The sequence below is a fragment of the Spodoptera frugiperda genome, chromosome 12 (genome assembly GCF_023101765.2).
Source record: "Spodoptera frugiperda isolate SF20-4 chromosome 12, AGI-APGP_CSIRO_Sfru_2.0, whole genome shotgun sequence".
NCBI lineage: Eukaryota > Metazoa > Arthropoda > Insecta > Lepidoptera > Noctuidae > Spodoptera > Spodoptera frugiperda.
This window is the reverse complement of record NC_064223.1, coordinates 12,736,120-12,762,933: the sequence shown is the minus strand read 5'-3', so window position 1 is coordinate 12,762,933 and position 26,814 is coordinate 12,736,120. Positions and strand designations below refer to the sequence as shown.

At 35.3% G+C, this 26,814-nt stretch overlaps 1 protein-coding gene across 7 annotated transcripts in view; it reads right to left on the bottom strand.

The window, feature by feature from the left end:
• Positions 1 to 3,492: 3,492 nt before the first annotated feature.
• LOC118262918 (ichor) overlaps positions 3,493 to 26,814 on the bottom strand; it is a 37,426-nt gene continuing 14,104 nt past the window's right edge. For all 7 annotated transcript variants that reach the window (XM_035574595.2, XM_035574593.2, XM_035574596.2 and 4 more), the window contains one exon: positions 3,493 to 8,323. In XM_035574595.2, coding sequence (XP_035430488.1) covers positions 6,865 to 8,241 — 1,377 coding nt within the window. In that variant the 5' untranslated portion in view covers positions 8,242 to 8,323 and the 3' untranslated portion in view covers positions 3,493 to 6,864. The remainder of the gene's footprint in view (positions 8,324 to 26,814) is intronic.

The window sequence follows — 26,814 nt, the reverse complement described above, 5'->3', positions numbered from 1 at the left end:
GTCTACTAGTTTTATCAATGTTACTAAGGATGATGATCGTTATACAAATCATTTATTCATAGACGAAAGCCAACGATGAACAAAATATTAATTTAAATATACATATTTAAATGTACAAGTAAGTAAGCCTATAGCTTGCGCCGCGCGCGGGTCGCGCACAAGTTCAAGTATGAAGGGCAAGGAGCGGCGCAGTCGCAAGCATTTCACTTCAAGGCAAAGGTTGCGCTGACCTTTCGCGCACATTGGGGGTGTGACCGGCTTGCAAAGGATGGGTAGGCGTTACACTTCGCCAGAGGCTAGATTTTTTAATGTTATAAACTATTTTGTTGTAATACGACATATTGATTGTACTTTATAGTTTGTTAAAAATGCGAGTGCTTTATTATGTTTTGGTACGAATTTGGATATACATAATTATACTTGTTATTTCTGAGAGTCTTTGTCAGAAGAAAAATGTATATGATTGAAATTGTCAGTTATGCCATTAAATTTCATATGAGACAGAGGACGATTGTAATAGCTTAGTTTATTAAATGCGTTCGGGATTAACAATTTTTCTACCGAGGATTCACCCAAGAATAAATTTTCAGGTTCTTGATTCACAAAACCGTGTACTCGTATCCATATTCCATACATACTGCGAAACAATTTACTTATTCAAATATGTTGAGAACGGACATGATTTTCTACCTATTTGTTAATCTATTGCTTTATAGGATAGAGGACATATACCAAAGCATATGATAACAAGTGGACACTTATATTACCAAATTATATATTCTTTCTACAAAATATTCTATAGTAATGAACCTACTAATTACTAAATTAACTAAAAATAATGGTTTATTGATAAAAACTCTACTAGTTTTTGCGCACGCTGCTGATGAGGAAAATTACTCGATTGACTCGGTGGTTCGAATCCTGCAAGGAGCAACTCCTTGTGCGATCCACAAATTGTTGTTTCTGGTCTAGGTTTAATGTGTATGTGATTTTGTATTATTGTAAACGCACCCACACACAGGAGTCAATTCTAGTGTGGAACATTTTGTAAAATAAAAAGTCGCTCTATGACTCGAAACTAGTAGAGCATTTCTCAATTTTCTTACGTGACTAAACCGTTATTTTTAGTTAATTTAGTATGTCTCACGACAGTTATTATAAAAATTACTAATTACTTCTCAGATCTACAACACTAAGCTCTGTATTTTTAGGCATTTTTCCTCATTGAATTCGCGACCGGAATATATTAGCCACTGAATGGTGTTTACTGCTTTATTGACAAACAGCGAAGGAGCGAGGTCGTCAATCCTGCTTGTCTCGTGCCTGGAGTGTGGCGTGATGTTCATTCTCGTCGCGTGGAGTAAACAATGCATGCGCCGCATTTGTATACGATGCTACTTACTGTTCGAACTTGGAACTTTTGATAAAATATTCAAACGAGTAGTGTGCATTTTTATGTGGGTTTGTTTCTATGTGTTCATTTATTTATCTAAAGTTTAATTGAAATTATTTATTAAGGTTATATGATATACTTAACTAACACATATTAATGTAGTTATTTTCAGAAGCTGTATCATACGATACAGCTTCAGCAGGTTTTAATATTGGTCACTATCCTTTATTTAATTAGTAATTCTTAGCAATATGTAACTATTACTTACGTTTCCTTCATATTTTTTGCTGTTATCCATATGTTTTTATATCAGTATTCACAACTATGACGGCTAATTATAATAGGTTTGAATAAATCATAATATTGACCATACGTCAAAAGCGGAATTTGTGGACACAATTTTTTCATCCAGCTACGGAAGAGAATCAATTTTAAATTACCTAACTTACTTACAACAAAATACTAAAACAAACACCAATTCAATGAAAACAAATGACGGAGCTCGTAAAAATGTCCCAGGTTCATACTTAAAGCGAGCACGTAGTAGTTTGCGGCGGCGGGCGGTGAAATCAAGCCTCGCTATGTAAGTGGGTTGGTGAAAGAATCTCTCCGGCGCGCGCGCACCTACCGACAGCAGAACAAGCCGACCTTGCTTCTGTTTTATTAAAATATTTTTTTATTTTATTTAATTTGTATTGTGTTATTGTTTATACTTACGTAGATTTGTTGTGTTATTGACTACTTGTTATTTATTTATGTTATCAGACTAGTTCTAATTAAATTATAGTTAATTTAATTGAACAAAAACAGTGAATTAGGTGTTTCGTAATCATAATCATCATAGGTAAAACAGTAAGCAGTCGTAGTATTTTACTGTATATAAGCTTCAATCAATTAATAAAATCTAATAACAATTAATAAAAATAACTTATTTTGAGCAATAACTAATGAATGCTTGTTAATTATTAATTCACGGTGAAAACGAATTAAGTTAGAACCATAAATAATTACCTCTTTACTGCAGTTAATTACTATGAGCCGTTTTATAATTAGGTCTGAGTCTAGCACTAGTTATGTAAGATGCAGTTAAAGTGAGTCTGTAATAAATCTCCTATTTTTTACTTTTTTGCATTGTCAAATGTCTTACGTCACTAATTTTTCTATGACCTAAATTGTATCTGATTAATACAAAAAGAGCCTTAAATTAAAGATACTATTGATAAAGATTTAAAAAGGATAAAACGGATATTACAATAATTATGTGCAATTGAATCTGTATTTTATTGCAATAACATAAAAAATAATTTCATAATTATATATTTTTTTATTTAATAAGCAATATGCTTTATCTTATTATTGCGCAATATTTTTTATCGAAGCTTTTAGGTAATTCAATATTTAAAAAAAAAAATGTCGTAAAACTGTGAATGTAGCTTTTGTCTGACAACGTAAAATGTTGACATTGTAATGTTGTCACTCGAACAATCGACACAGATTTGCAAACGTCGATTATATAAAATATCGATTGGCCACAGACCGGCACTAATGCCTTAATTAGGTTTCTATATAAAAAAGTAATTAATTTATTTCTTAACTACTTTTTTGCTGACCATACTTTACCTATGTGTGCGTGTAGCGACACAGCGATACGTTGACATTTTGCGCGCACGTGTGAGTTATATTCGCACGGCTTTTTACGTTCGTGTGCGTGTTTTCTCTTGTGTGCCCTGCGCAAGAGCACTTGTTGACGCAAAAAGGCAATTTGTCGTTTGTGTGTGCATTATGACAATTTTCACATCCGACTTTCTTCCGAGACGCACGGGAACATTACGTGTGTTGTGTGAACTAAACTTTTAGTTGGATCTTTCACTTGGAGTGTTCACACCTTTGTTTGCTCCACAGATGTCTAATGTGACCCACTTTTGTCTCTGCGTGTATTTTTAGAAAATTGCTGCGTTCAGTTTTTATGTCCCATTCAATGATCTTATTCAGAATAATTGTAGGTAATTAATGAGTTCGCTCAGCTAGTACTCACCTAGAATGAACTTACCAAGTCCAGTCCCGGGCAATGTGAAGGAGAGTGGAAAACAAACAAAAAGTTATCGTTAACAAAAAAAATCTTCATTTATTTTACATTAATTTACAAATTTACTTAAACTACTGGAAAAAACCTCTTGAAAAATAACATTCGCCGCCTTAAAAGTACGCATAATATTTAATTGTTTTCGTCAACTGTAATCCTTTACAATTAATTAATAATTACAAAAATTATAATTGAAAAATAAATACTTAACGCTAACAATTTATATTCTAACAAAAGGTACTTTTATTAAGTTCTACTCACACACGCTGCGCCTGCGCCGGTTGGCGTACAGATTCATTTGTTCGTAATCTCTAAAGTAAAGACATTCATTCATTGAATAATTAAGTCGCGACACTTAACATGCGATATACATACAGACATACATACATAAAGTATTCAGTATACATCGAGATAGTACGGTTACACGATAAAATTGTGGGTCACCATTTTGAGATGAAAGTTACTGCAGTTTGCATTTTTAAACGCATTAATTTAATTGCAGTTTTCTAAATAGTTGCAACTTCATTTCAGTGATACATGTTTTATTTGAATAGAGAAAGCAAATGAATAAAATGTAACGGAAAACGGAAAGAAGTACTAAATTTTTGGCTTTCTTTTTGGAAAGAGCCGTTCGTTGAAATTTTTGTAAAATCTAGAAATTACGAGATTAACTCTAATTTATATACAGATAAGATTTTTTTTGCCTTACTTTCAATTTAAAGTATTTATTGATAAAGCAGTGAAATGAAAGTTTTAACGGGAAATGTGAGATTTGTTCAAAAGCGTGTTTCTTTTTACCCGCAGCGTGTGTTTTTCCCTACAAGACAGCTGCAACCTGCCTCAACGAGCGCTTCAACGCCTCAAACAGTCAAAGATTGTCCAACGACAATAAAAGCTAAACAGCACATCAAACAAACCCAAACTGACCAATTTCTCTAATAGATTTTCAACTTTACTATATTATAATACGACCTAATATGCTATGACAGTTTGGGGTAGCTTCATCTGCTGTGGTACATGGAATGTTAGTACTTTATTAGTGTATCGTATACACTTAAGATGAAAGATGATAGCACACGAGATAACAATGTATGGAGTATGGAATGTGTACGCAGCTTTATGCCAAAGTTCACAGTCTTAAGTTAATGAGATGAGTTATCTGTGATACGGGGCCTGTGACACGAGACCTGTGTGAAATGAGACCTCTACTTGAGGCTACAATGATTATGATTTTTCTGCAACATTGTTAAGAAATGATTTGCAAAAATTTGTGAAATTAATGAAAGTTAGCTTTGATTGTGAGGATGTTGATGACTTTACTAATTGGATGTATTTAATTGAAATGAATTTGCAATGTTTTATGATTGTCATGAACTTAGCATCAAATAACAAGACTACGCAAAAATAATCCCCTTAAACAAGAAGTTGATCAATAATAAAACATGAAGATAATAAAATTCGTCAGTCTCACGTGATGTAGACATAAATCGTTGAGTTTATTACAAACTACGAGTGCGATGTAATTGGTTCTCAGTCCGAATCACGCAGCCCTTAGCCTCGCTACAGGTAAATGGCCCAAATACGTGTGTGTGTGTAATGCCGTAACAGTAATTATAAACTGCCAACGAATAGCAATCTTACGCAACAACGGATCGGTATTATTAGTACGAATTTGATTTTTTATCCGTCCGCTTCCCGGACGCGTTGAGTTCCGTTCGCGTGCGCCGCCGCGGCCGCATCTAGCGTTCAGCATTAAATATAAGTATTCAATCGGGACTTGTGATTGGCCGTTATATTCAACCAATAAAATTTACTCGTTTTTTTTTAATTATTTCTTTTTTTATTGATATTAAAATGGGTAACGGTGTTGGTTGACTGAGAAGAGCTGAGAGACCTGTATCCAGCATACGACTGATACGAGCTGATAATAATTGATTAGGGGAATTCGTTTTCTTGACAAATGTTAAAATTTAAGCTATTGATGACGTAATGATGATAAAAATATTGCACCGTCTTTCCTCCTATGTATGTTTGATGATACTGAAGTATGAAAATAATGTAAATGATGAATTTTTGGATGATTGCTTTCTGATGACGTGACAGCTGTGTTTTATGATAATGTGTTGTCATATTTTGATTTGTAAATGACATGACATGTGAAACAATGATTGAGCGATCTTAAAGTTAGTTAAATGCAAGTGAAATGAGAATGAAAGATGCGCAAAGATGACAGATTAAAATGAATTTGTTATGTTTTTGAAATTCTACATATTATTTCAGTGATAGAATATATTAATGATTACTTCGATAATAACATTAAAAACCTTTGCAAGTTGTTTTATTAAACTTTTGGTCCCAATACTTCTAAAATACGAATAAATATTTATTTGAAGCGATGATAATATATGATTTAAGTATAACATAAGTCGCAAAGATTTTTATTTATTTACATAATGTGACTGATGTGTTACTGAGGTATGTTATGTTATTAATACTTGTTGCTTCAAGTGGAAAGTTAATTCAGAGCCAAGATGGCGCGAAGATAATAAATAACTAGTAGCAGCGATATCAACACTAAACCTTACTCATTAACTATGTCGCCAACCAAATAATTAATGATCCCTACTTCACATACATTTAAAAAGAGTATTTTATACAAAGTTTATAAGTACAAAGGTGTATACTTGGCAGTATCGTGTTAGCCTCATGAGCTTTGTCATTTCTCTTCCTTAAATTAATTAAGTACTTATTATACATTTATAAGAAAAAAACTAATTAAAATTTCTGACTAACAATAGGTAATCGGAGTAACCATTCACATATAAAATTAAATAAAAATGTTCTTCTACATTACAAAGACATAATTCGTTCATGTTTTGACCGATCTTAAGGCACTATTTGAGAGCGCGCGAGTTACGTAGCTTGTTACAAGACATACATACATACAGACGGCAACACATAACCGAAATAATAGGAGACTACTACGCTAATGAGACGGATAGCTCAGAAAACAATTGTGAAGAGCGGAGCGGGAAACTTCAAGAACTTACTAACTAATCATATAATACAGAAAATATAAATTGCTTAAAACTAGTTAACATTGCACTTGTCCTTAGGAATGTTATACTAATGGGTTAATTAATTACTCGTGATACCACGTAACTACGTTAGGAGACACACAGAGCGTCGCGCGCCCGGCGACACCTGTCTACGAGGAATGCCATAGTTCTATGAGAGGCGCGACCTCTGCGTCCCTAACGAAATAAATTTACAATAGCCTACATGAGATTCAGCGCGCACTGCGTCACCACGCTCACTGACACTACAGTCACAGACACACTATATTACAAACTACAAATGCTTCGTCTTGAGCTACAACCTACACGTGCTAGTCCCTGCCGATCCTCTTGTGGATCTGCTGGTGCTTGATGAGGTGCGCCTTCTGCCGGAACGCCTTCGCGCACACGTCGCACCGGAACGGTTTCTCCCCCGTGTGTGTTCGCAGATGTACTTTTATGTTGGACTTGTTCAGAAACCCTCTATTGCATATCCCGCACCGGTGTACCGGCTTCTCCTTCCCCAGCAGCCCGCTCAGCTCCGCCGCAGTAGCCGACGGGAACGCGAGTGAGCTCCCGTGCATGTTACCACTATTCGCCTGTTTCGCTTTTGCTCGACTCCTTTTGCTTTTACTTGCTGGTGTAGAAGTAGTGGTGTGAGCATGCGGGTAGCCTAGAAGTCTTTCTGGACTACAGAGGCCATCTGGTTTGAGACCAAGCGCATAATGTGGTGCATATCTACCATTTAATAGCCCACCAACACCATCAGTCGTGGAGACAGCGTTCCCAGGCGGAGATGAGGTTGATATCACGTCCATTCCATAACTTGTGGAGCTCGGCGCCTCCTGTTTCACCGGGGGCCCGTTTTGCAGCCGATTTTGTAGCAGTGGCATGTAGCCATGTGTCAACAAAGACTGCAATGTCGATCCAGCTTGTCCTAAATTCTTCTGAAGAAACTCAGTACTTTTTGTAAATTCCTGATTTTTACAAGGATAGTCAAGACTGGAATGATGATTCTGACCCGAAGGTGGTGAATTAGGCAAACCAAACTCAGCAAGGTCCTGTTGCACTATTTTGTCACCAGGTTGTGTGCACGCGCCAGAGATCCAAGCATCGATGTCCATCCAACTGTCCCTGGAATCATTTCTCTCGGGATCCTCTGGTTGCGAGGGTACAGTCGTGTCAGCGATAGCTGAGCCAATGATCGCTGCGATATCTTCTATCGAGCTGATATCGTACATGTCCTGCTTGTGCCCATCCTCAAAAAGCTTAGCGGGTGGGGAGCAGGACGCGGCACAGGAGTCAGCAGCGGAGGTATCAGCGAAAGGCTTGGTGTCTGGTGCATCGAGGAATGGCTTGACATCCTCTAAGTCTGGGGGCTCGGCGTCAGCTGCACACGTTGACGAAGACACGACGTCATGGTCGGCGCCGTAGCCGCTCTGCGTTGGATAGTTGTTGTTTTCTTCTGGAAGACGTTGCGCGATAGCGTGGTAGTGGTGTCCAGAGATGCCGTTGATAGAGAGGTGGCCGGTGTAGCCAGTAAAGGGAGGGAGAGGTTTCAGCTCCGCGAGGGGGGTAGGGGCGAGGAGAGAGTCGAGAAGTTCGTGGCAGGTGGGCGGGGGGGAAGAGTTATCGAGCTTGGGGTCCAGCCAGCAGCTGCCGAGCAGCAGCTCGTCGCCGCTGGCGCCCGCCACGCCGGCGCACTTCATGCCGCGTCTCACCGCGACGCCGGAGCCCAGTGAGAGCCCTCCGCCGCCATACTTGGACGCCGCCACCCTGCTGCTGCGCTATCTGGAACAAAGGAAAACTTTCATTAATATCATTGCTTCACAAGAATTCCCAACATTATTAAGAATGGGCATCCCTGGTAACATACACAAAAAAAACCAAACATAAATATCCTGCATGTAGACTAAACACAGTTTGCCAGTACAGGCGTGTGTTAGTATGAACTAGTACGCAATCAGAGATGCAGGCGGCGGGCGGTAATCGCGAACGATACGCCTCAATAGGTAACAGTGCTGCGGCCCATAGTCGCTCCTCGTTTATTTCTGAACATTTTTGTTCTGTTTTTAATATAAACAAAAGCGTTTTTAGGCTTTGTGGGGCAAACGGTATTATTAGTGGGAGCCGGAAAACTGTGAGTTGACATTTTGCTATACTAAACTGTGTCAACTAATTGTTCTGACCGCATAGAAAATGTAACAAAGGCGTTCATCACCTTGTTGGGAATTGATTTACTTTTTCAAATATTTTAATAGATTCACGTTAAAAAAGTTAATTTATCTCTTCGAATAAGAAATAAAACAAACAATAGAATAAAACGTTCCTCAGAACTCTAATCAAGACAGATCTTTTTAGTCATCTAAGTGGAACCTTCTCCAATATATTTTCTCTCAAGATTTCTTTCAAAAGAAGCCAGTCCACAGTTGGTACACTTGCAACATGAGTGCATGCTGATACAAATGGTAGATAGCGCCATGCAGGCAGGCACCGATCCGCCACAATTATTGGACGCAGCCTCGATTCCTAACCGTGTTCGAGACACGTTACTATGCAAGTGTATGCCGCTAACGAAACCGAACGAGTACACGATTAATGATGCTTATTATAATTTTATTGTGTATTTGCTTAGAAAAATCTCATTTTGACTAACCAATCATAATTTGTTAAAAAAAGGATGAAAATAAGACTGGCCGATAATAAATATAAAAAAAAATAGAATTCAAAATGATACGTTGATATGAAATGACTATAGATAGATGGATGTCAACATCAGAGGTATCTTTTTTACCTAATTATACAGTGCCAAAGGATTTATCGACTGCGTGGAAACTAATTGGTAATTATTGTATCAATTTAATGTCTCTGATGATCAAAAGTATCGTTACAGTGACAGTTACCGATAGACTATAATTAAGTGTTTATTTACGACGCACAAGTTATGCATTGCGACACGATTTGTCTCATAGATTTCTGTTATATTCCTTGCTACAGACGGTAGAAAGAGTTGAAACAGCAAGCGAATAAAATAATTCGATTTATCTTTGTTTATCATCAATTTTTTCTGTGAAAATCTATGAAACTGTATCCAATATCCTTTCCATTTAGATATAAATAAAAACTATTCTTTATCGAACTATTGCTCCACCGCCACGAATGGCTGGAGCATTCCAATGTCAAAAGTTCAGTTCGTTCACCCTGCAATGTGAAAAATTTGGTCAATGCAAGCGCCTGCTGAGCAAAAACCGCAGCAGGTACAAATAGGTTCAAATCAATTAACTTTACCATTCACGTTATATCGAGCATTTCCTCACTGAGATACACATTTCTTAACCTAAACACAGTAATTTGGTTCTTAATAAGTATTTTCATAACGTTTAGTTTGGAACTGACAAAAAAAGTGAACTTATGACAACACGCACAGTTGGCTAATGCCTGCACGCAACGAGTTGCGATAGCCTCTTGGAAAAAATACTATTAAAATATAGATTTGTCTCGGCTGCCAAGTACGCGGCCTTGATTGAGTTTTTCGCAAAATGCTGTTGTAGTGTGGATAAAAGGCTATTGCGCGCCACCGGCCGTGGCGATCGCTGTCGCAACCCGCTGCAGAAAAAATGAATTACCAAGACACCCGATTGCATACTGAACGTGACTTTAATAGTGGCCAACAATAGTGTCTAAGATTTTTAATTTGTCGTAATATTTTAGCGCTGGGTTACAGAACGATACTCAATCACGGACCTAAGGTAACTGTTAGATACTGTTACTTGTAAGTACCAAAAAAATTAGGCACAGTCTATCTATCTAATACTGAATAAAAACCTTCATTACGAGTAATAGTGCAATATTCATCCCCATGATTTCTAAGTTGTATAGTTTTTGATGCAAATATTATTTTTAAATTAAGATGAATTTAAAAAAATCAATGCGCCATCTATGTATTTGTGATAGGGTAGAATTTTTTATTTTAATATCTGTCTTCTAGATTATTTTAAAATAATATGGGACACGTATTTTTATTTTCTTATTCTTTTAATTCTTTTAAAGATATATTGATTAAAAAATATCTCGTGACGTTTTATACGTAGAAATGACGCATTTGCTCTCACTCCTAAACTATAATTTGTTTTATCTAAGTATTGTTGCCTATCTAATATTTTTTCATTACCTAACTGACGGACTAAATAGATTTTTAATTTTCATATCGCGTCATGATTCCTATTTACTCGACGATCGTAAACAAAGTATTTATGTAACACATCTCAACATATAATTGTATATCAAAAATGATAACTAACTTATGTTTTCACAAACAACATGAGCTTACCGGGGCTAATTAATATTTCAGATTGTTTACGATACGAACACCTTCGATGCGGTATTTTTTAAAATATTGCAGTAAAACATTTAAGTTTATTGTGTGCAAGCAAGCGACGCGGGCGCAGGATGCGCGCGCGCACGTAAATTAACGTTATGTTATAAAACTTGTTAATTAATAGAAACATATTTACTGTTTATCTAGAGTATAGAGATATAGTATGTAATACTTTTATGTTATTTCCTGACTTCAAATGTTCTTACTTACTGAAAAAATAAGCGGTACGCAAGGAAAGTTCCTTCATAACCCTTCGTGATAAAATTGATAATCTCATAACAACAATATATTTATGTTTCTGTATCTATTCAAACCTATATATTGTCCAAATTAATTAGTATCACTATTGGAAAGGTCAGAAGGGATTCGTCGTGTTCGTACTACGAGGACATACTACGCGCTACGAACTACGCGGACGGACTACGTGCTACGGACTGCGTACTACGGAGGCGTAGTCTGTAGCGCAATATTTAGTTTACTTACATTATTTATATTTATTAATAATGTCGGATACACAGTTATTTATAATTTTACCAATTACTGGGTTTCATGCGTAGTAAAATTTTAATTTAATATATTTTATAATGAGCGGTTAATAGTAATTACGTAATTATTTCGCAAGCTTTTGAATCATTTTTTTTTATATTTAATCTTGTTTAATTACGGAACACTACATTTGGTTCTTTAAAGGTGGACGTTAAGGTATTTTAATTTAATATTGTAGAAAAAGTAAATTTAATTCAGTTAACATTAAAGGGAATCCTTTCCTAAAAGGCCACGCTTACTTCTACCCAATGTGTATTCGCTACGATACCAGACTGGTGATGTCGTTAGCGATACCCTCAAGATTACGATCACCGCTTAAAACAAACAGGCCAAACAGCATTGTGTACTAGAAACTCTCATTTAACCGAAACTAGTGATTTTAAATTGATTATTTTACAACAAAACCAATGAAAGGTTCATTTGGCAAAAGGAGCGTAAAATATTCGTCACCCATCGACAGCGTGGCATCGATCGCTTTGACGGTTTTACCAGTGCTGTTAGACAAATGCCATTCGGCGTTCGTCTACCACGAGAGTATTAAAAACTGAATTCTATGGTATTGACGTTAATTTTAACACTGGTCAGTGTTATTCCCATACATTGAGTTTCCTTCTCCCTCGGTAGATAAGTTTTTAAATGACATTTGGCTCAAAACACAATTCTGTCTTTTATAAACAGCTAAAAGATTGAAAACATCTCGCGTCCCAATTCTGTAGAAATTGTCACAGTTCCATAGATTATCCGCTCCGATGGACCGGCCGAGTGAAAGTAGAAACACATCACTTTTGTAAATCAAAACGATCTTTAAAATATTGGTTATGATTCACTCCGAGCTAAGAAAGTTTGACATTTTTCGATTTTCTGCCGTTTTCTGATCACTTTAAGTCGATCTATTGTTTAGGAAAGTGGAGTGTAACTATTGTTTTTAACTGTAGATGCTCATTGTTATAATTTTAAGTTAATAGATTAGGTATTGTTCGTGCGGCTAAAGAGAATAGGTGTGAACTCTGTGAAGTCATTACAGATACAAAGGTACATATTAATCAAAAAAATATTTTAATGTAGACTCTTCTATTTCTTCAGTTCTAGTCTTCAAGTCCCAAGTTAACACGTTTTATACGTATTTTTTTGTTGCACAGAAGATTACAAATAAATTACTCATTACCTATTATCAGATAGATAAATCTAAATTCAAAACAAAGTTGTACTAGGAAATCTAGGAAGTATTATGTGCAAGTCTTCGCTTCGTTGTATTTGTTTGTTTACCAAATTATCAAAGTCTGTTGCTAAGTGGGTGAGCTTTAATGAGCTAGGTCGTACGGTATGTAAATATTTTGAACGTTTCTAGACAGACTAGTTTTCAAAGAATGTGGACCAGAATATAAACTAAAACAACAAGTAATTAGAAAAGAAATAACGAAGGCATTTGAAACGAATGTCTTAAGTTATGCATCCGTTTATTTGAAGTTAATGATATCCGCCTCTTTATCTATGATCATCGATCAGTTTACTTCTAGTCCAATTACAATCTAGGAGCTTAAAGTAATGCTAATCCTTAATCCTAATCCAAGTTCCAAACATGCGGAGCTTAGCGATGGCGAGTTAACATAAAGCACGCGTCACACTGACCGACTAACGCCCGCCCCACCACTGCGACAAGCGGATTCTTAAAAAAAATCGTATCACGAAATTAATTTTTAGGCCAACCTACACGAGGCGCCCGCATCGAAAATTTGTCGCGCACAGAAAGAGACAAAACATACGCTATAAACGAGAGTGAAAGAAACGGGTGTAAGCGAAACAGGGCCGCCTAACGGTACACACACGGAAGTATGTCAGTGGCGTAAACACTACTTTATTATACACAGGTCGTAACCAACAACTGTTGATCATTCAAAACACAACCTTGACCGGAGGTAGTAGAGTCGGAATTTGGGTAGCAAGAGGACCGGTTTTCGATTTTCACGGTGCTGATTCACGACAATAGAGCTATGTCCGTTTCTGTTTGATGATTACTTACGAGAATCCAGTTTTTAAACCTACCTCAAGGCTAGACTCGCGGTTGGTCTATTGATGGCCTATCGACAGGCGATATTGGTAGGAGTGTGACGTAGAAAGTTACCGTAGCGCTCGAAACGGATCAAATTAGCGATATGATATAATTTATTTACCGATATGTATGGTATTGGGAAATATTTGCATTTACAGTGCACTGTGCAGTATGTTTTGCATATATGCCAGTATCCGTTACGATAAGCTTTCCACTTGAAATACTTGTTACATGTGAAGTGAGACAGTAGTTATGCTCCGGTCACCCTCACGACCTGACCCAGGGCTCCATCCATACTCGCGTATGTTAACTGTTATCGCTCTATACTCTATTCATTTTGTCTGCGATAAGATCTCCTTGAAGGAGACACAATAGACTCGAGCACATTATCGATATTGCTTTGATATCGATACTGTTTGTGGTTATTATATCGATACTGAGATACATATAAAGAGAGTTGTATAGGTGATCGATTATTTGCTAAATACATACATGACAATCGTCAGTATATAAAGCAGTAAATAAATAACGTTTACTACAGAAAAACCAATTCCAAACACAATTATTTATTATTCAAACATTATTTTTACTTGAAAGCAATAAAATAAGTACAACCTGAAAAAAAAACCAATTTGCATAGAGCAGGCGTTTATTATTTTAACAGTACTTTTAGTGAATTGTTTCCTAGTAATGGTAAAATAAAAGTGGTACTGTCGGTGCGTTTGATCCCTGTATCCTAATTGCCTAATACTTGTTTAGCCGTTTGTCAAGGCACTGGTTACCGTTATAGGCCCAACGGGTTTTTTTAGGAGTGGACGGTATGCGCATGGGCACACCGTACAACGAGGTTGAGTGGATTTTGGGTGGCCGCGTGTGGGAACGCGGCGGTCGAGTATTGAGGTTCTATTGTTTTAACCTTATTGTACAGTAATTAGCGGTATTTCAATTAATTAATTTATTTAAAAGTAATGATAGATTATTCATTACACAGCTATTTTATTATTTAGAAAGAAAGAAAGAAAGAAAAACATTTTGTTTGCACCATTTAAAAAAAAAATAGGGTAAATTAATAAGGTCGACGATTATTTCTTCAGATTTATAAAACGAACTAATTGTTCAACAAAAGAGTTAACAAATACAGTTTAGAAGGACACACGACTAAATAAAACAAATTGTCCCGCTAACTTGAATGAATGTCAACAACGAGTACAAAAGAAAAATAAAAAAAATGTATAAAAATCAATCGTTTGTCCAGTGAAACTGTCAGTTTCGTCAGTCTGCCACGATTTGTTGGCCAACAGTAGTTTACAAAACATTTATTCTACGTTATAAAATTACGTTCAAAAAGCTCAATAAAGAGAACGGTACCGCAATATCCTATACTCGTACTGTAAACAAATATCTTGTTCGTTGCGTTCACCAGATCATAATATTATATAGAATCATATTTTTAATATAATATTTATTTCTTTAAAAAAAAAAATGTCCCACACAAGGGTTCTCTCCTGTATCGTGGGTGCGTTTACAAACATACAAGTTCACATACACATCACACAACAATTTGTGGATCACACTAAGAGTTGCTCCGTGTGAGAATCGAACCGGCTACATAGCGCGGCAGCCACTTGCCCAACCACCGGGCCAACCGTACAGTCAAGAGATATTAACTATAGTTAACATGCATTTATGCTTGTACGATTGTCAACTGATACCGATATGTATGCCAACGATTTTATCAAAGAAAATAAACAATTATAATCTTGTCTTATCGAATCCACTCCATTGAAATGCAAAATTAAGAAATTATTACTCAAAGTAATAAACTAAACTAAACACATTCTTACTCAAAGCAATAAAGTAAAATGAAAGAAAAAATAACTCCTGTGCTATTGTGTGTATGAGCTTAGTAGTAAAATGTAAATAAGTAACAAATAAAGTCATTGTTTTATTTCCATAGACGATATGTTAATTGTTTTGTAAAAGGTTCCATTAGCATTTCTATTTGTAAAAGATTATTTCAATATCTGTAAGGGTCTTTGTTTATAACTTTATAACTCTTTACAAGAAGACTTATAGAAAGATAAAATCAAACATAAGTAGCAGCGGGTAATTTAGACAATGTATAAGATATAGATCAAGACTCCAAACTGAGAAGAAAAATCATACAAATATGACTAACGACTGTTTTGCGGAGGCAATTGAAAAGCAATTCTTAGTATTTATCTTTAGGGTAGTTACCAATTTGTATCACTCTCAAAAAATTCCACAATATAAGAAAAAAACACAACAAATCAACACACACCCGTAATCTACAAAAAAAAAAAACTAAACATTTCGGCAAAATAAACCCAAAATAAAAAACACATTCCTATGAACCACCGTTATCCCATGACAATCAAATCTGTAGGGTCAGTACACTAGGCTGCCCAAATCCCGTCGGGTACAAAAACTCCCCTGGCCGGCGTAAGGTCGTCGTCCTGCGCTGGGATAGCCCGGTACAGTTAGGGGTCGTTGCCCGAACCACTGGCCTTGAGAGTCCTCCCGTGAATATGAATAGGACAGGTGGACTCGCCTCCGTGCTTTTGGGGGGAATTGTTTGATATTTTTGGAACGTTTCTTCTTGATATTATTATCAGGGTAATTATTGTCTTGTTATGTGTGTAGGTTTTATTTATAAAGGTTTTGTTGTGCAGTGTACCTGTATAAGATTTGTAAGTAGTTGTGTTTAAACAGTGGCTAGTGAGAATTAGAATTTTAAACTTTAAGTAATGATTAATAAAACAGATTTTTGAAACTGACAAAAACAACAAAAGACTGCTACGAAAAGAGATCGTTATCCTTATCAAATTGCAGATCTTGTAGATAACGCTACAGCGTTGTATGTTATGTGTCAGTGTGTATGTATACATGTGCCATGTGGCCCATGTGGCATGGCGCGCTGCAAGCGATGTAAGTCATAGGGGCAATGGGTTAGTTGCTAGTACGGAGTCCGTAACATCGCAGGTAAAGATTATTAAGAGATATTAAAGGTTTATGATATCCTGGTACTCTGAGCTGTAATACATTAGCATTAGAGTCCAATTACAATTGTTCTGACATCGTTATTCCCTCACGTACTTTTTCACAGTTAAGTCAAGTTAATGTTGACATAGGTCAATAGGAAGACTTCATAAGTAAAGCAAGTACCATGGCAACACTTGAAGGCATTGTACTTTAATTTAAAGATGAACTCAAATAACCTAAACATCTAAATACATTTCAATAACCTGTTCTTACTTCCATCTCACAAAAAGTTTAATAACTAGCATTGCACACACATGCATGTCTCATTACGCACACACACACATGTAGCGGTCTCGACGCGTATGACGTGTGCGCACGCCGCTAGACCACTTGTGACGTAGCGACACTCCCGCGCACCTACAGGCTGATTACTGATTCAGATCCTGTTATCTATCGTATGAGAATGCATGGTAATGTATTCCTTGAACAGTTTGTATGTAGGATCTATACTAGGAGTAACTGTTTCAATCTCTTAATTAACAGATGATAGGATTCTTGACATTTCTTGCCTATATTAGAGGATCGTAATAGAATTTGGGAAAACACCAATGCTGCCTAAATTGAAGTACCTGTGAGTAAGGAGGTGTTCCTTCGCAAATTATTAGCTTTCTTATTAAAGTAACTGAAGTTTTAAATAAGTTTTTCTTTTTAGCATTTTTTATCGTCATATTATTAGCGGTCGACCGCATAGTTACTACAATGGGTAAGCAGTAACCAGCTAATTTGAATAGCAGGCTCGTTTGCACATCTAGTGCAATTCGACGATTGGCCAATAAGTTGTTATAAAAGATATTGCGGTGTTGTAATATTTGTATTGCTAATGTATTAAGGTTTGTTATTACTTATTAATTTACTTCGCCAGTTCCAGTTGATAGAAAGCTTGTGTTTTAACCACGTTCTTTATGTCATGCTGTGGACATGTTCTTTAGAAACTTAGATGGAACAGAAATTTTGATAAAACTGTTTCGCTTCTTTCATTTCGGGATTGATCAATATATAAAATTAATTCTTTATTATGTCTTGTATGATTTGTATTATGTCTTCTATGTATGACTTCATTATGTCCATCTTAATTAGCCAAACAGCTCAATTTCCCTTAAAATTCAACCTGTACGTTCCTCACCCGAGAATATTAAACCACGTCACACGATACAACGTCCAAGTCTCCGAGTCAAGGTAGCTCGGTACAGTTAACCATTGTTTACATACGCGCGCGACTGTACCACGCATGGTTATGAGTGACTGTCCGCGATTGTACAGACCAACCAGTATAAGCTGACCGTTGAATATGCGGAAAGATTATATAAAGGGAGATCATGATAAACTGGTTTTATGTAGCTTGAAGTGAAGTGTGTACTAGCCTCTGTATATGCTAATGTTGATAGCTTTACGAGCGAACTATTAGCTGTGAAGTAGTCCCTTATACAGTATGCAGGGTTTAGTACGTAGGTCTAGTAGTGTTGGGTAAGGAAATTGTTTAGACTGTTTTGATGTTGTTTTGTGAAGAAGCGATAGCGAAGCTATTTCAATTATGTAGAATGATACCTTATATACAATGTGTTTAAGTTCATTATTCTTTACGTTATTGGAAGACTCCCTATTCTTTGTGTCATAATCACTTAGTAAAATTTTGTTTTGTTTTAGGAGCATCGTTCCCGGTGCCAAATAAATTATGTTTCTTTCTTTTTCTAAATTATCTGATACATAGCCGCTATCCAGACATTATGAAATAAGTCCTTAGTATTTCTTTATTCATTTAGTTTCAAAAACCTTGACTTATTAAATTAGTAGACTAAACAGCTGACCTGTCACCGGGTGACTCATTTTAATAACATAGATTAGACCTAAGTACATATTCTAAAAGATAAACGTTTCTGTACTATTTATTGTCAATAAAAATTGCAACAAAGTGTTAAAACTATCTTCCATGACAGCTGCTCATAGTACTAGCGTGTGTTGAATCAATTGATGGCACCTCTTAATGGGCTGCGGCTATAAACCTGCCAGCCCCCTTTTTAAATTTAAAGCGTTATATTCACTAAGTTAAGTTGACAGGTGGAGGAAGGACTAACTTAAGTCTTGTGATAAAACTTATTAAAGGCTTCGATAATTGAAAATTGTTCCATAAACACGATATTAAGTGGTTTATACTTTGATAGATATTGCGTTGAAACGGACGGCCCTTTCTGTGTCTCTAGTACTGAGTATTTGTTTTATAATTTACTAGGAAATAAATTATGTTATGTGTGTTAGTAGGATTTATGATACAAGATTCTAATCTGTTTGTATCAAATGATAAAGTTTATGATTCAAAATAACTGAACATTATTTTTAATACGTAACAATTAAATTGCTTTAAACATATTTCGCTTCAATTAAAAATCGAATGCGAACTGATCAACATACGATACAACTAACCCCTACAATTATGTAGTTTAAGCCAAAGACAAAGCTTCATAAAGCCACACATTTTTAATTGTCCACAGACTATAACGTGGAATAATAAGCAAAAAGTCTTTAACGGAACTATCAGTATTATTATTTTTTTATTGCGATACTATTATTAACGGCTACGTCATAGGTCGTTCACCGAAATACGAGGCAGTAATTATTTTCTGTTCTCTACTAAAATGTACACGGTTGCAGGTGGTTGAACAACCCGCGGTCTAAGTCAAGGACTTATAGCGATTTACTATAATATGTTAAAGATGCTAAGATAAGTAGGACTTGCTGATTTACAGTATGAGATAATATTTAAAATTGTGGTACATTATTTTTAACATAATGTATAAAGTGATCAAAGTTTTAGTTGTAAATAATATGAATATGATGAATAAATACTGAAGAGGTCATTATGTATTGATTGATTGATTCATGTTACTTACAAAAAAATATATTTATGTTAAATTCAAATTAAAAAGTAACTCAAGTAATGTTAAAAATGTTCTAAGTAATATTATTTGTTTTAATTTTTCAAACACAAAACCTATTCAATCGCTATCGCTCATAACTTAAAACAAAATTACGTTAACCGCCGTCCGATCAGACAAATGAGCTGAAATAACAAACAATATGTTCATTCCAATGTCTGACTGAAACACTGACTCTGACTCTGACTGTGACCGAGCGAATATTAATGTTTGGAGATAACATCTTTACTTTATCATTTATTAAGTGCGATCTACAATAACTGATAAGTCAAATAGGCATTTCGACATTTTAATTCAGATAGGTTTATGGAGTGTTAATTTTTATCCGATGTAATAATCGAGTGAAAATAATATTATTATCAAGACTTTTTTAACTATCCGTAAATGTTATAATGCTGTGCAATACCCTTTACAATTATTTTTGTAATTGTTATTGTAAAATGTATTTTACTTCCTAAACACAAAATTCATTTTTCTCTAAATTCATTTTCTTGCTTGTTTAACTGTTTATAGATAAATAACTTGAAATTGCTTCAAAATCATGAACAAGAAAATACTCGTTGCACAACAGTCGAACAGTCGAATGAGGAAACTGCAAATAATTTCAGTTGTATTAACTTCAGTCCATAAAACGTTTTAAATAAATGATATAAATTGATTTAACTTAAGATAATTATTGTTAAGTAAGAATTCTTAAAGTAATTAAGTTAATTATTGTTTTATTTTTTGTTAAAATAAATAAGTTTCTTAACTGCTATCAAATTCAGTTACGATTAAGACACAAAGTGAACCAACGTAGGTTTATAAGTGGGTACTTAAAAATACTTTCTCTTAAAATAGATTTAAACCACAATAATACTTTACTCAACAGCCTCTCAACTTACGAAGTGACCACGAAATTTAAATACAAAATCACTGTTATCCTGCTAATACATGGTTTTAGTGGTTAAATATTTGCCGAGCCTAACAGCGTGACACCGCGTTTTGTATGACCGTTTTTGACAATTTTCTCAATACAAAACTTTTACTTGGTAAATAGAAAACGTTACACATTCCTTATTGCTATAGTAATAAGGTTCAGAATGGTGTGTTGCCTCTGTTTACCCAATGATTTGAAAAACTTTTACATTTCGTGTCATCTTGCTAATACGGTTTCTTACGGTTTGATTTTGTTTTGTTGTACGTACAAATATTTTAGCTGAAGTTAAATAATGCTTTGGTTGTGTTATACAAGTCACTGTAATTATGTAATGTTGGAGAAATGTTCAAATGCTTTACCACTGTTTTCCTCGTAGTAGTATAAATACTGAGCTGCGGACTGCCTAGCCGGGGCTCCAGTTCGAAAAGCAGAATTAGGAAAGGGGTGGATCTTAGTCAATAAGAGATACTCCCTCTCGTCAAGTCATTGGATGATTTTCCCCTCAAAAAAACTAGTACGGTAGTAATAGTGGTAAATATGAACGAAATTATTCAACATATTAGTAGAACAGTTAATCCAACGGATTTAGTTAAGATAATGCGAAAGATATTCGACGTGTCGAGCTCAATATCACTCAGAATGAATATAAAATAGATTGTTGACATTTATAATATCCAAGAATTTTCTCCCAATATTATTTAAATCTTTAATGAGAGAAAACTCACAATTTTCTCTTTCGAACCACAAATCTGATAAAATCGTTCCCATAAAGTATTATATTAAAAATTCATTATAAAAAAATCAATTCCCGCGCCTAAGCGCTAATGTCCATAGAAAAGACATCAACGCGCGGTACGGTGACCTACTGCCGTTTCACCAGTGTGAGTGAGTATTCGTACTACGCTGTTTACGTTCTTGTGTATGTGTGTGAAGTTGTAATTACGCACACATAGAACCGGGGTACTTGTTAATGATTTGAAAAATAAGTTATGACTAAGCAATTTTGCGAGTGAAAGTGAAGTTATACAGAATGTTTTTATTTTATGTCGGTTTGAGGCTGACACCTTACAAGAGGTACTGCTAGAGGAACATAGTAATACATTATTACTAGTTAGAAGACAAGTATATAGCGAGGCAGAACAATTTTTAGTTTACTGAAGCCATTTAAACATGCCGTATTTCATCCAAACAATTATTATAGCTCTTTTAAACAATCTTCCCACATAATACTTTACTCAACATTTAACCAATCAAAACACCATACCATTTAAAATACCAATTTTCTCATCAAGCAACACTGTCCCATATATCAGCGTGACACATAATCCTCCAATCAATCCATCTAATACACCGCCATTAAACGCACACATACACAACTAAACCACGCCCACCACGTACAAACACACGCACACTGTCACCGGTGTGTTAGTGTGCGTCATCAACTTTCTTTCACCGGCGCAGGCGCACCTCGTTTCTTGCAACCGTGACATTGTAACTACTGCGAACAAGTCCGTGAAACTTCGCAAGAACTTGAACATGTTTAGAAATATTATTGTCAAATGATTTGGACTTTTATAGAAGTTGTAGTGATTTATATTTGAAGACAAGTGGACATATTAAATAGTTTGGTATCTCATGACAATTATTAATTACTGTCACTCCTACATAGTTATTGACTAATAGCTTCTGGTAATGTGACAAGAAGATTGATGTCTTCGATCAATTTTAAGTACCTTTATGACATTGCTAGATAGATCCTTTCTGTCATGGGCTAGACCAGTAAACCAATAAAGTTGAATTTATTATATATTAAAAATGAAAAAATTTCACAAAACAGCCCACATTGCTCGAACCGGGGTTTGAACCCGGGACCACTTGCCGTCGATCTTGCAACCACTCCACCAAAGAGCTAAGATGGTCTTTTCGATTTATTGACAAGTCTACTATTCAAATGACAGTTACATCTCTGCCCATCACCCATCACACAGCATCCATCATCCATCATCGACCACTTGTTGTCAACAACAGTTAACATACAAGTTAAAGTTGTATAACTTAATTTACGTACAACAGCTACTTAGATCCTTGATCGAGGCCAAGTATATCTTTATTGTGGATCTAACACAGTAATGATCTAGAAGATCTATAAATCCGATAGTGATCGATTGATTGCTATATTATGCGCAAGAGTGTGCTGCGGTAAGCAGAAATACAGGGTGTGGTTTTGTTGCTTTAGGCTTTAGGGTGTAGTGAAATTGTGGAAAATGGAATACCTAATCCGGTTAATCTAACTTGCTTCGTTCGTAGTATTATACATTTTTTTACTACCAGTTAAGTAAATTATGAATTTAATTTTTCACTACTTATTCTCAATTGTGCTATTATGTGAATAAGTATATAGAGCGATTTGAAATAGCACGAAAGATTATGGAAGTTAGTTTAATTATGAAGAATTAAAAAGTCCTACTAAATATAGTATGATCTGAAACTTCTGCAAATTCACCTACACAATGCGGTGCGCGGGCGCACGTCCCGTTTGCAATTAATCTCGCGATAATGGCGGCCACTGACAACTTTATTGGGAACACCCTCGTCATGATGGAGTTGTTCCGAGTTTTTATTGGACAACTCAGTGACGAGTGGCGACCTCTTTGTACCCAGTGTGTCACTACCTGATTTATTGGAAAGTTTACGTCAAACGCCACTGCCTTCAGGTGTCAGTAAAGGGACTACTGAGATTGAGCGATCCAGATCCATCTTTACATACAATGAAGTATTATGCATCATTTGATTTGAATATTTCAATAATGGCTTGCGACTGCCGGGTCTTGCGTGGATTCGATTCCCGGGTAGGGCGAAGTATTACTAACTCGGTTTTTCTCAAATTTCTCAATAGTATCACGGATTCTGGAAAGGTGTATAGCAATAGGCTCACCACCTATTATATGGGACTTACAACATAAATAAAAGTGGGTGTATACAGTGGCATTACGTGCTATATTGTGCACCTATGCCTACCCCTTCGGGGATTAAAGGCGTGACAATACGTATGATATGTGGCTTGAAATATAGGATATGCAGTAATATATTTTTACTTTCATATGATAATGGATTTTAAAACACGATTATTAAAAAGTTGGTGGGACACATAACGCAAGAACTCCTTTGTCTACCGTCAGGGCACGCGTACGAAGTGCTCATCGTAAATTACTACTGACATACATAACTCGTTACATACATGACTGGTCAATTTATAAAATAATGTATGGAATTACTTATAGTTTACATGGAACGGGAGTCCGCCTGTAATGCAACACGGTCACGATAAAGTTGTCACTGTCAGTGTGAAACTTCATAAATATAAGAATTTTACAAAGAACATTACGTTAAGTGAATGTTTTGTATTTTAGTACTTGTAGGAATATTGTGCGTGAAATGTTTTTTTTATATTATACACTCTGTAAATTAAATAAATTAAACTTATGGTAAAAAGTAGTTTAATTATTGTAGGATGTCTTGATCTCGTCTTCACATTATGCAAAATTTACATTATTATCAAATCAGCTACAAGATACTCAACGTAATCCTACCCCAATAACTTCCAGATTGAAATGAAACTTAATGACCTTGAAAATTCATTTAAAAATGTTTATCCATCTACACAAGCGCCATCTTATAAGCCGACCAACGAGATTAAAAGAAAAAAAAAAACGTCTCAAATCAACAATCAAACAGATCATCATTACAATGTACATAGATTCTTCTATACGCACTCTCATGAATGATTAAATTCCACACACACACACACAAACTCATCAATTCACACATTAACGGTATCCCGACAGGTCTGTGTGTGATGTATGAATTTTTGAAAAACGAACCAGTTGATGGATACCGTTAGTGACGTCACTACGAGCGATAGTAAAGCACATTGTTAAGGCGGTAATTGGAGCATTTTGGGTAATAATTAATTCATTAGTGTTTTTATTAGGTTTCACACAGATTTTGCAGTTTGGTACTTTTTGTGTGGTGGTTGATTTTTTATATTTTTTGCGGTATCATGAGATTTTGTAACGCTAATCCAAGAAATATTGTAAGTTTATATTATTTCTTTATATTTATTATAGAGATAATATTACTATTAAAATTCATCGTTGGAGATTTTAACCAATTAACTTTTAATGTTCTTAAAAGATTATTATCAAAACAAACATCTCATTCAACATCTAATATCTGGTTCCAAATCTAAAGCCAACGCGGTTAAATAACTTTTCATTAAGTTGTTGTCTTCGGTTCTTCTTGTTCGGCTTATCGTTAACACAATCTAATGAGACAGTGGTTGAAATGTTTACAAGATAAGATACAGCAGGAGGCAAATAATACATTTTAGGTATTTTTTGGATCGATACGAGTATAGCAAGATTATGACATTTTTGTTTGTTTTACTTAGTGTCAATGAAATTGTGTTGTATAAGTTTTGAAATAAATTAAATGTTGTGTAATATAAGTTATTAATAATTAATCAGTAATCTAGATTATTAAAGGTATAAACGATTAATATATTTGCTTTATTCTCAACTTTCAAAGCATTATTTTATTGATACCAATATACATAATTTCAGAACTCACTTTAAATTGTCCAATGAAGCTATTTTACATACCGATCAATCATTCAGTACAGCTCATATCATTATTACCTAGCGTCTTTTTATATATGTTAAATATGTAAAGAGTATGATACACAGAATAATTTACCATGGCGTAACGGAGCTCGGGTAAATCTCGTGTAATTGTGTGTTTGTGTGTTCGTACACTGAATGGACACAACGAATACTGTTAGTGACTGAGACACAAGATGAAGGCGGGGTTTTAATAGTTTGAAAAATTTTATACGTATTTTTATTTTATGTAATACGGTGTAGAATGTTTTTATGCATGGATTGATGATGAATCTAAGTTATTATTTTATCAACTGAGTAAATCACTTGAATGGCAAAATTGACGTACCTATTTTCTGTGGGCAGAATGTTTGTTTTAGAAATTGAATTATTGAAAAACATAAATTACAAACTACAACTTTTCAAAGCACAGTGGTATTTACAAATCAACTATTGTCAGTCAAACAGCTCATCAACCTACTCCAATACATCAAATTACTTCAATAGATTATCTACTTTATAAAGCAGGCAGTAAAGTTAAAAGTCTTTTAAAGACATTTGGTATACGTTGACCTGCTATGTGTCTGTACGTAATGGACTATAATCAGTGGGGTTAACCCCGGGTGACCATGTGACCACACCGTTAAGACCTCACGCATTACCGTCGGTACCGCATAATACCGCGGTAATGAACAGGTTAGATTCGCGTGTCATTCTCGGCAAATGTCAAACTGGCTAGTTTTGGGTCATCTGTTAGAAATGGATAGATCGTGTACCAACTGTACTTAGGTTTTAAACCAAATATAGCGAAACATACACTGAATGTTATTAAAACTTTGCATAGGACAATTTTGGATAATTTATTGATTCAATATTACTTTAAATGTCGTCCATCAATTTTTAAACAATCATTTAGATTAATATTCTCTACAACATCTCGTAATGACGCTTTAAATTATACTCGTAGTAGCAAATAATAAAGACCTAAATTACCCAGTGTTTAACGAGTGTAATCCGCAAGAACCGCTTGTTCACAAATCCCACAATGAGTTTTTAAAGCACGTTAAACAGAAGACCAGTTGAGCACCGAATTAAAAAACAAACTGTATTTTGGCCACAAAAATGTGAGTATGTGACCACTATGTGGGTTTACGAGCGAGCCTCGTTCGCATGTGGGACACGTCCGCCTAGTATTTAGAACTGCTTGAGACAGATTTGTGTACACAAGTGGGCTTAAATGGACAATTTTTTCAAGCTTTTGTTTTTGACTTTAGCTGTTGAAGATAGATTAAGGTAATCAGCCTATATTCTTAAGAAAAAAATTAAGACATTTACACACACGAGTCTATGTAAGTCATAAGAATCTACGATAATGTTAAAGGTAATAACTCCATTAAATTGCAAATTATTATTAACCAACTACTGTCATAAGTACTTAAAACCTCGATTAACATTTAATATACAAAACAACCAACCAAAAACCATAACTACATACTTGGAAACAAGCTCCCATGATACTTACACCGTTTATACAGTGCAAAGCAATTTCCTTAAAGTCTTAAACCCTTTAACCGAATCGTTCACAACAATTTTAATATTTTCATACTAAAGTCAGTGGGGTACAATTTCGGCGGCTAATAAGCAGTTGTCAGTCACTATGTACTGAGAGCCGGGAACAGGTTCCTTTGGCTAACGGGACCGGAGTGACCCCAATAAAGTTTTCGGAACCTTTCGGTAA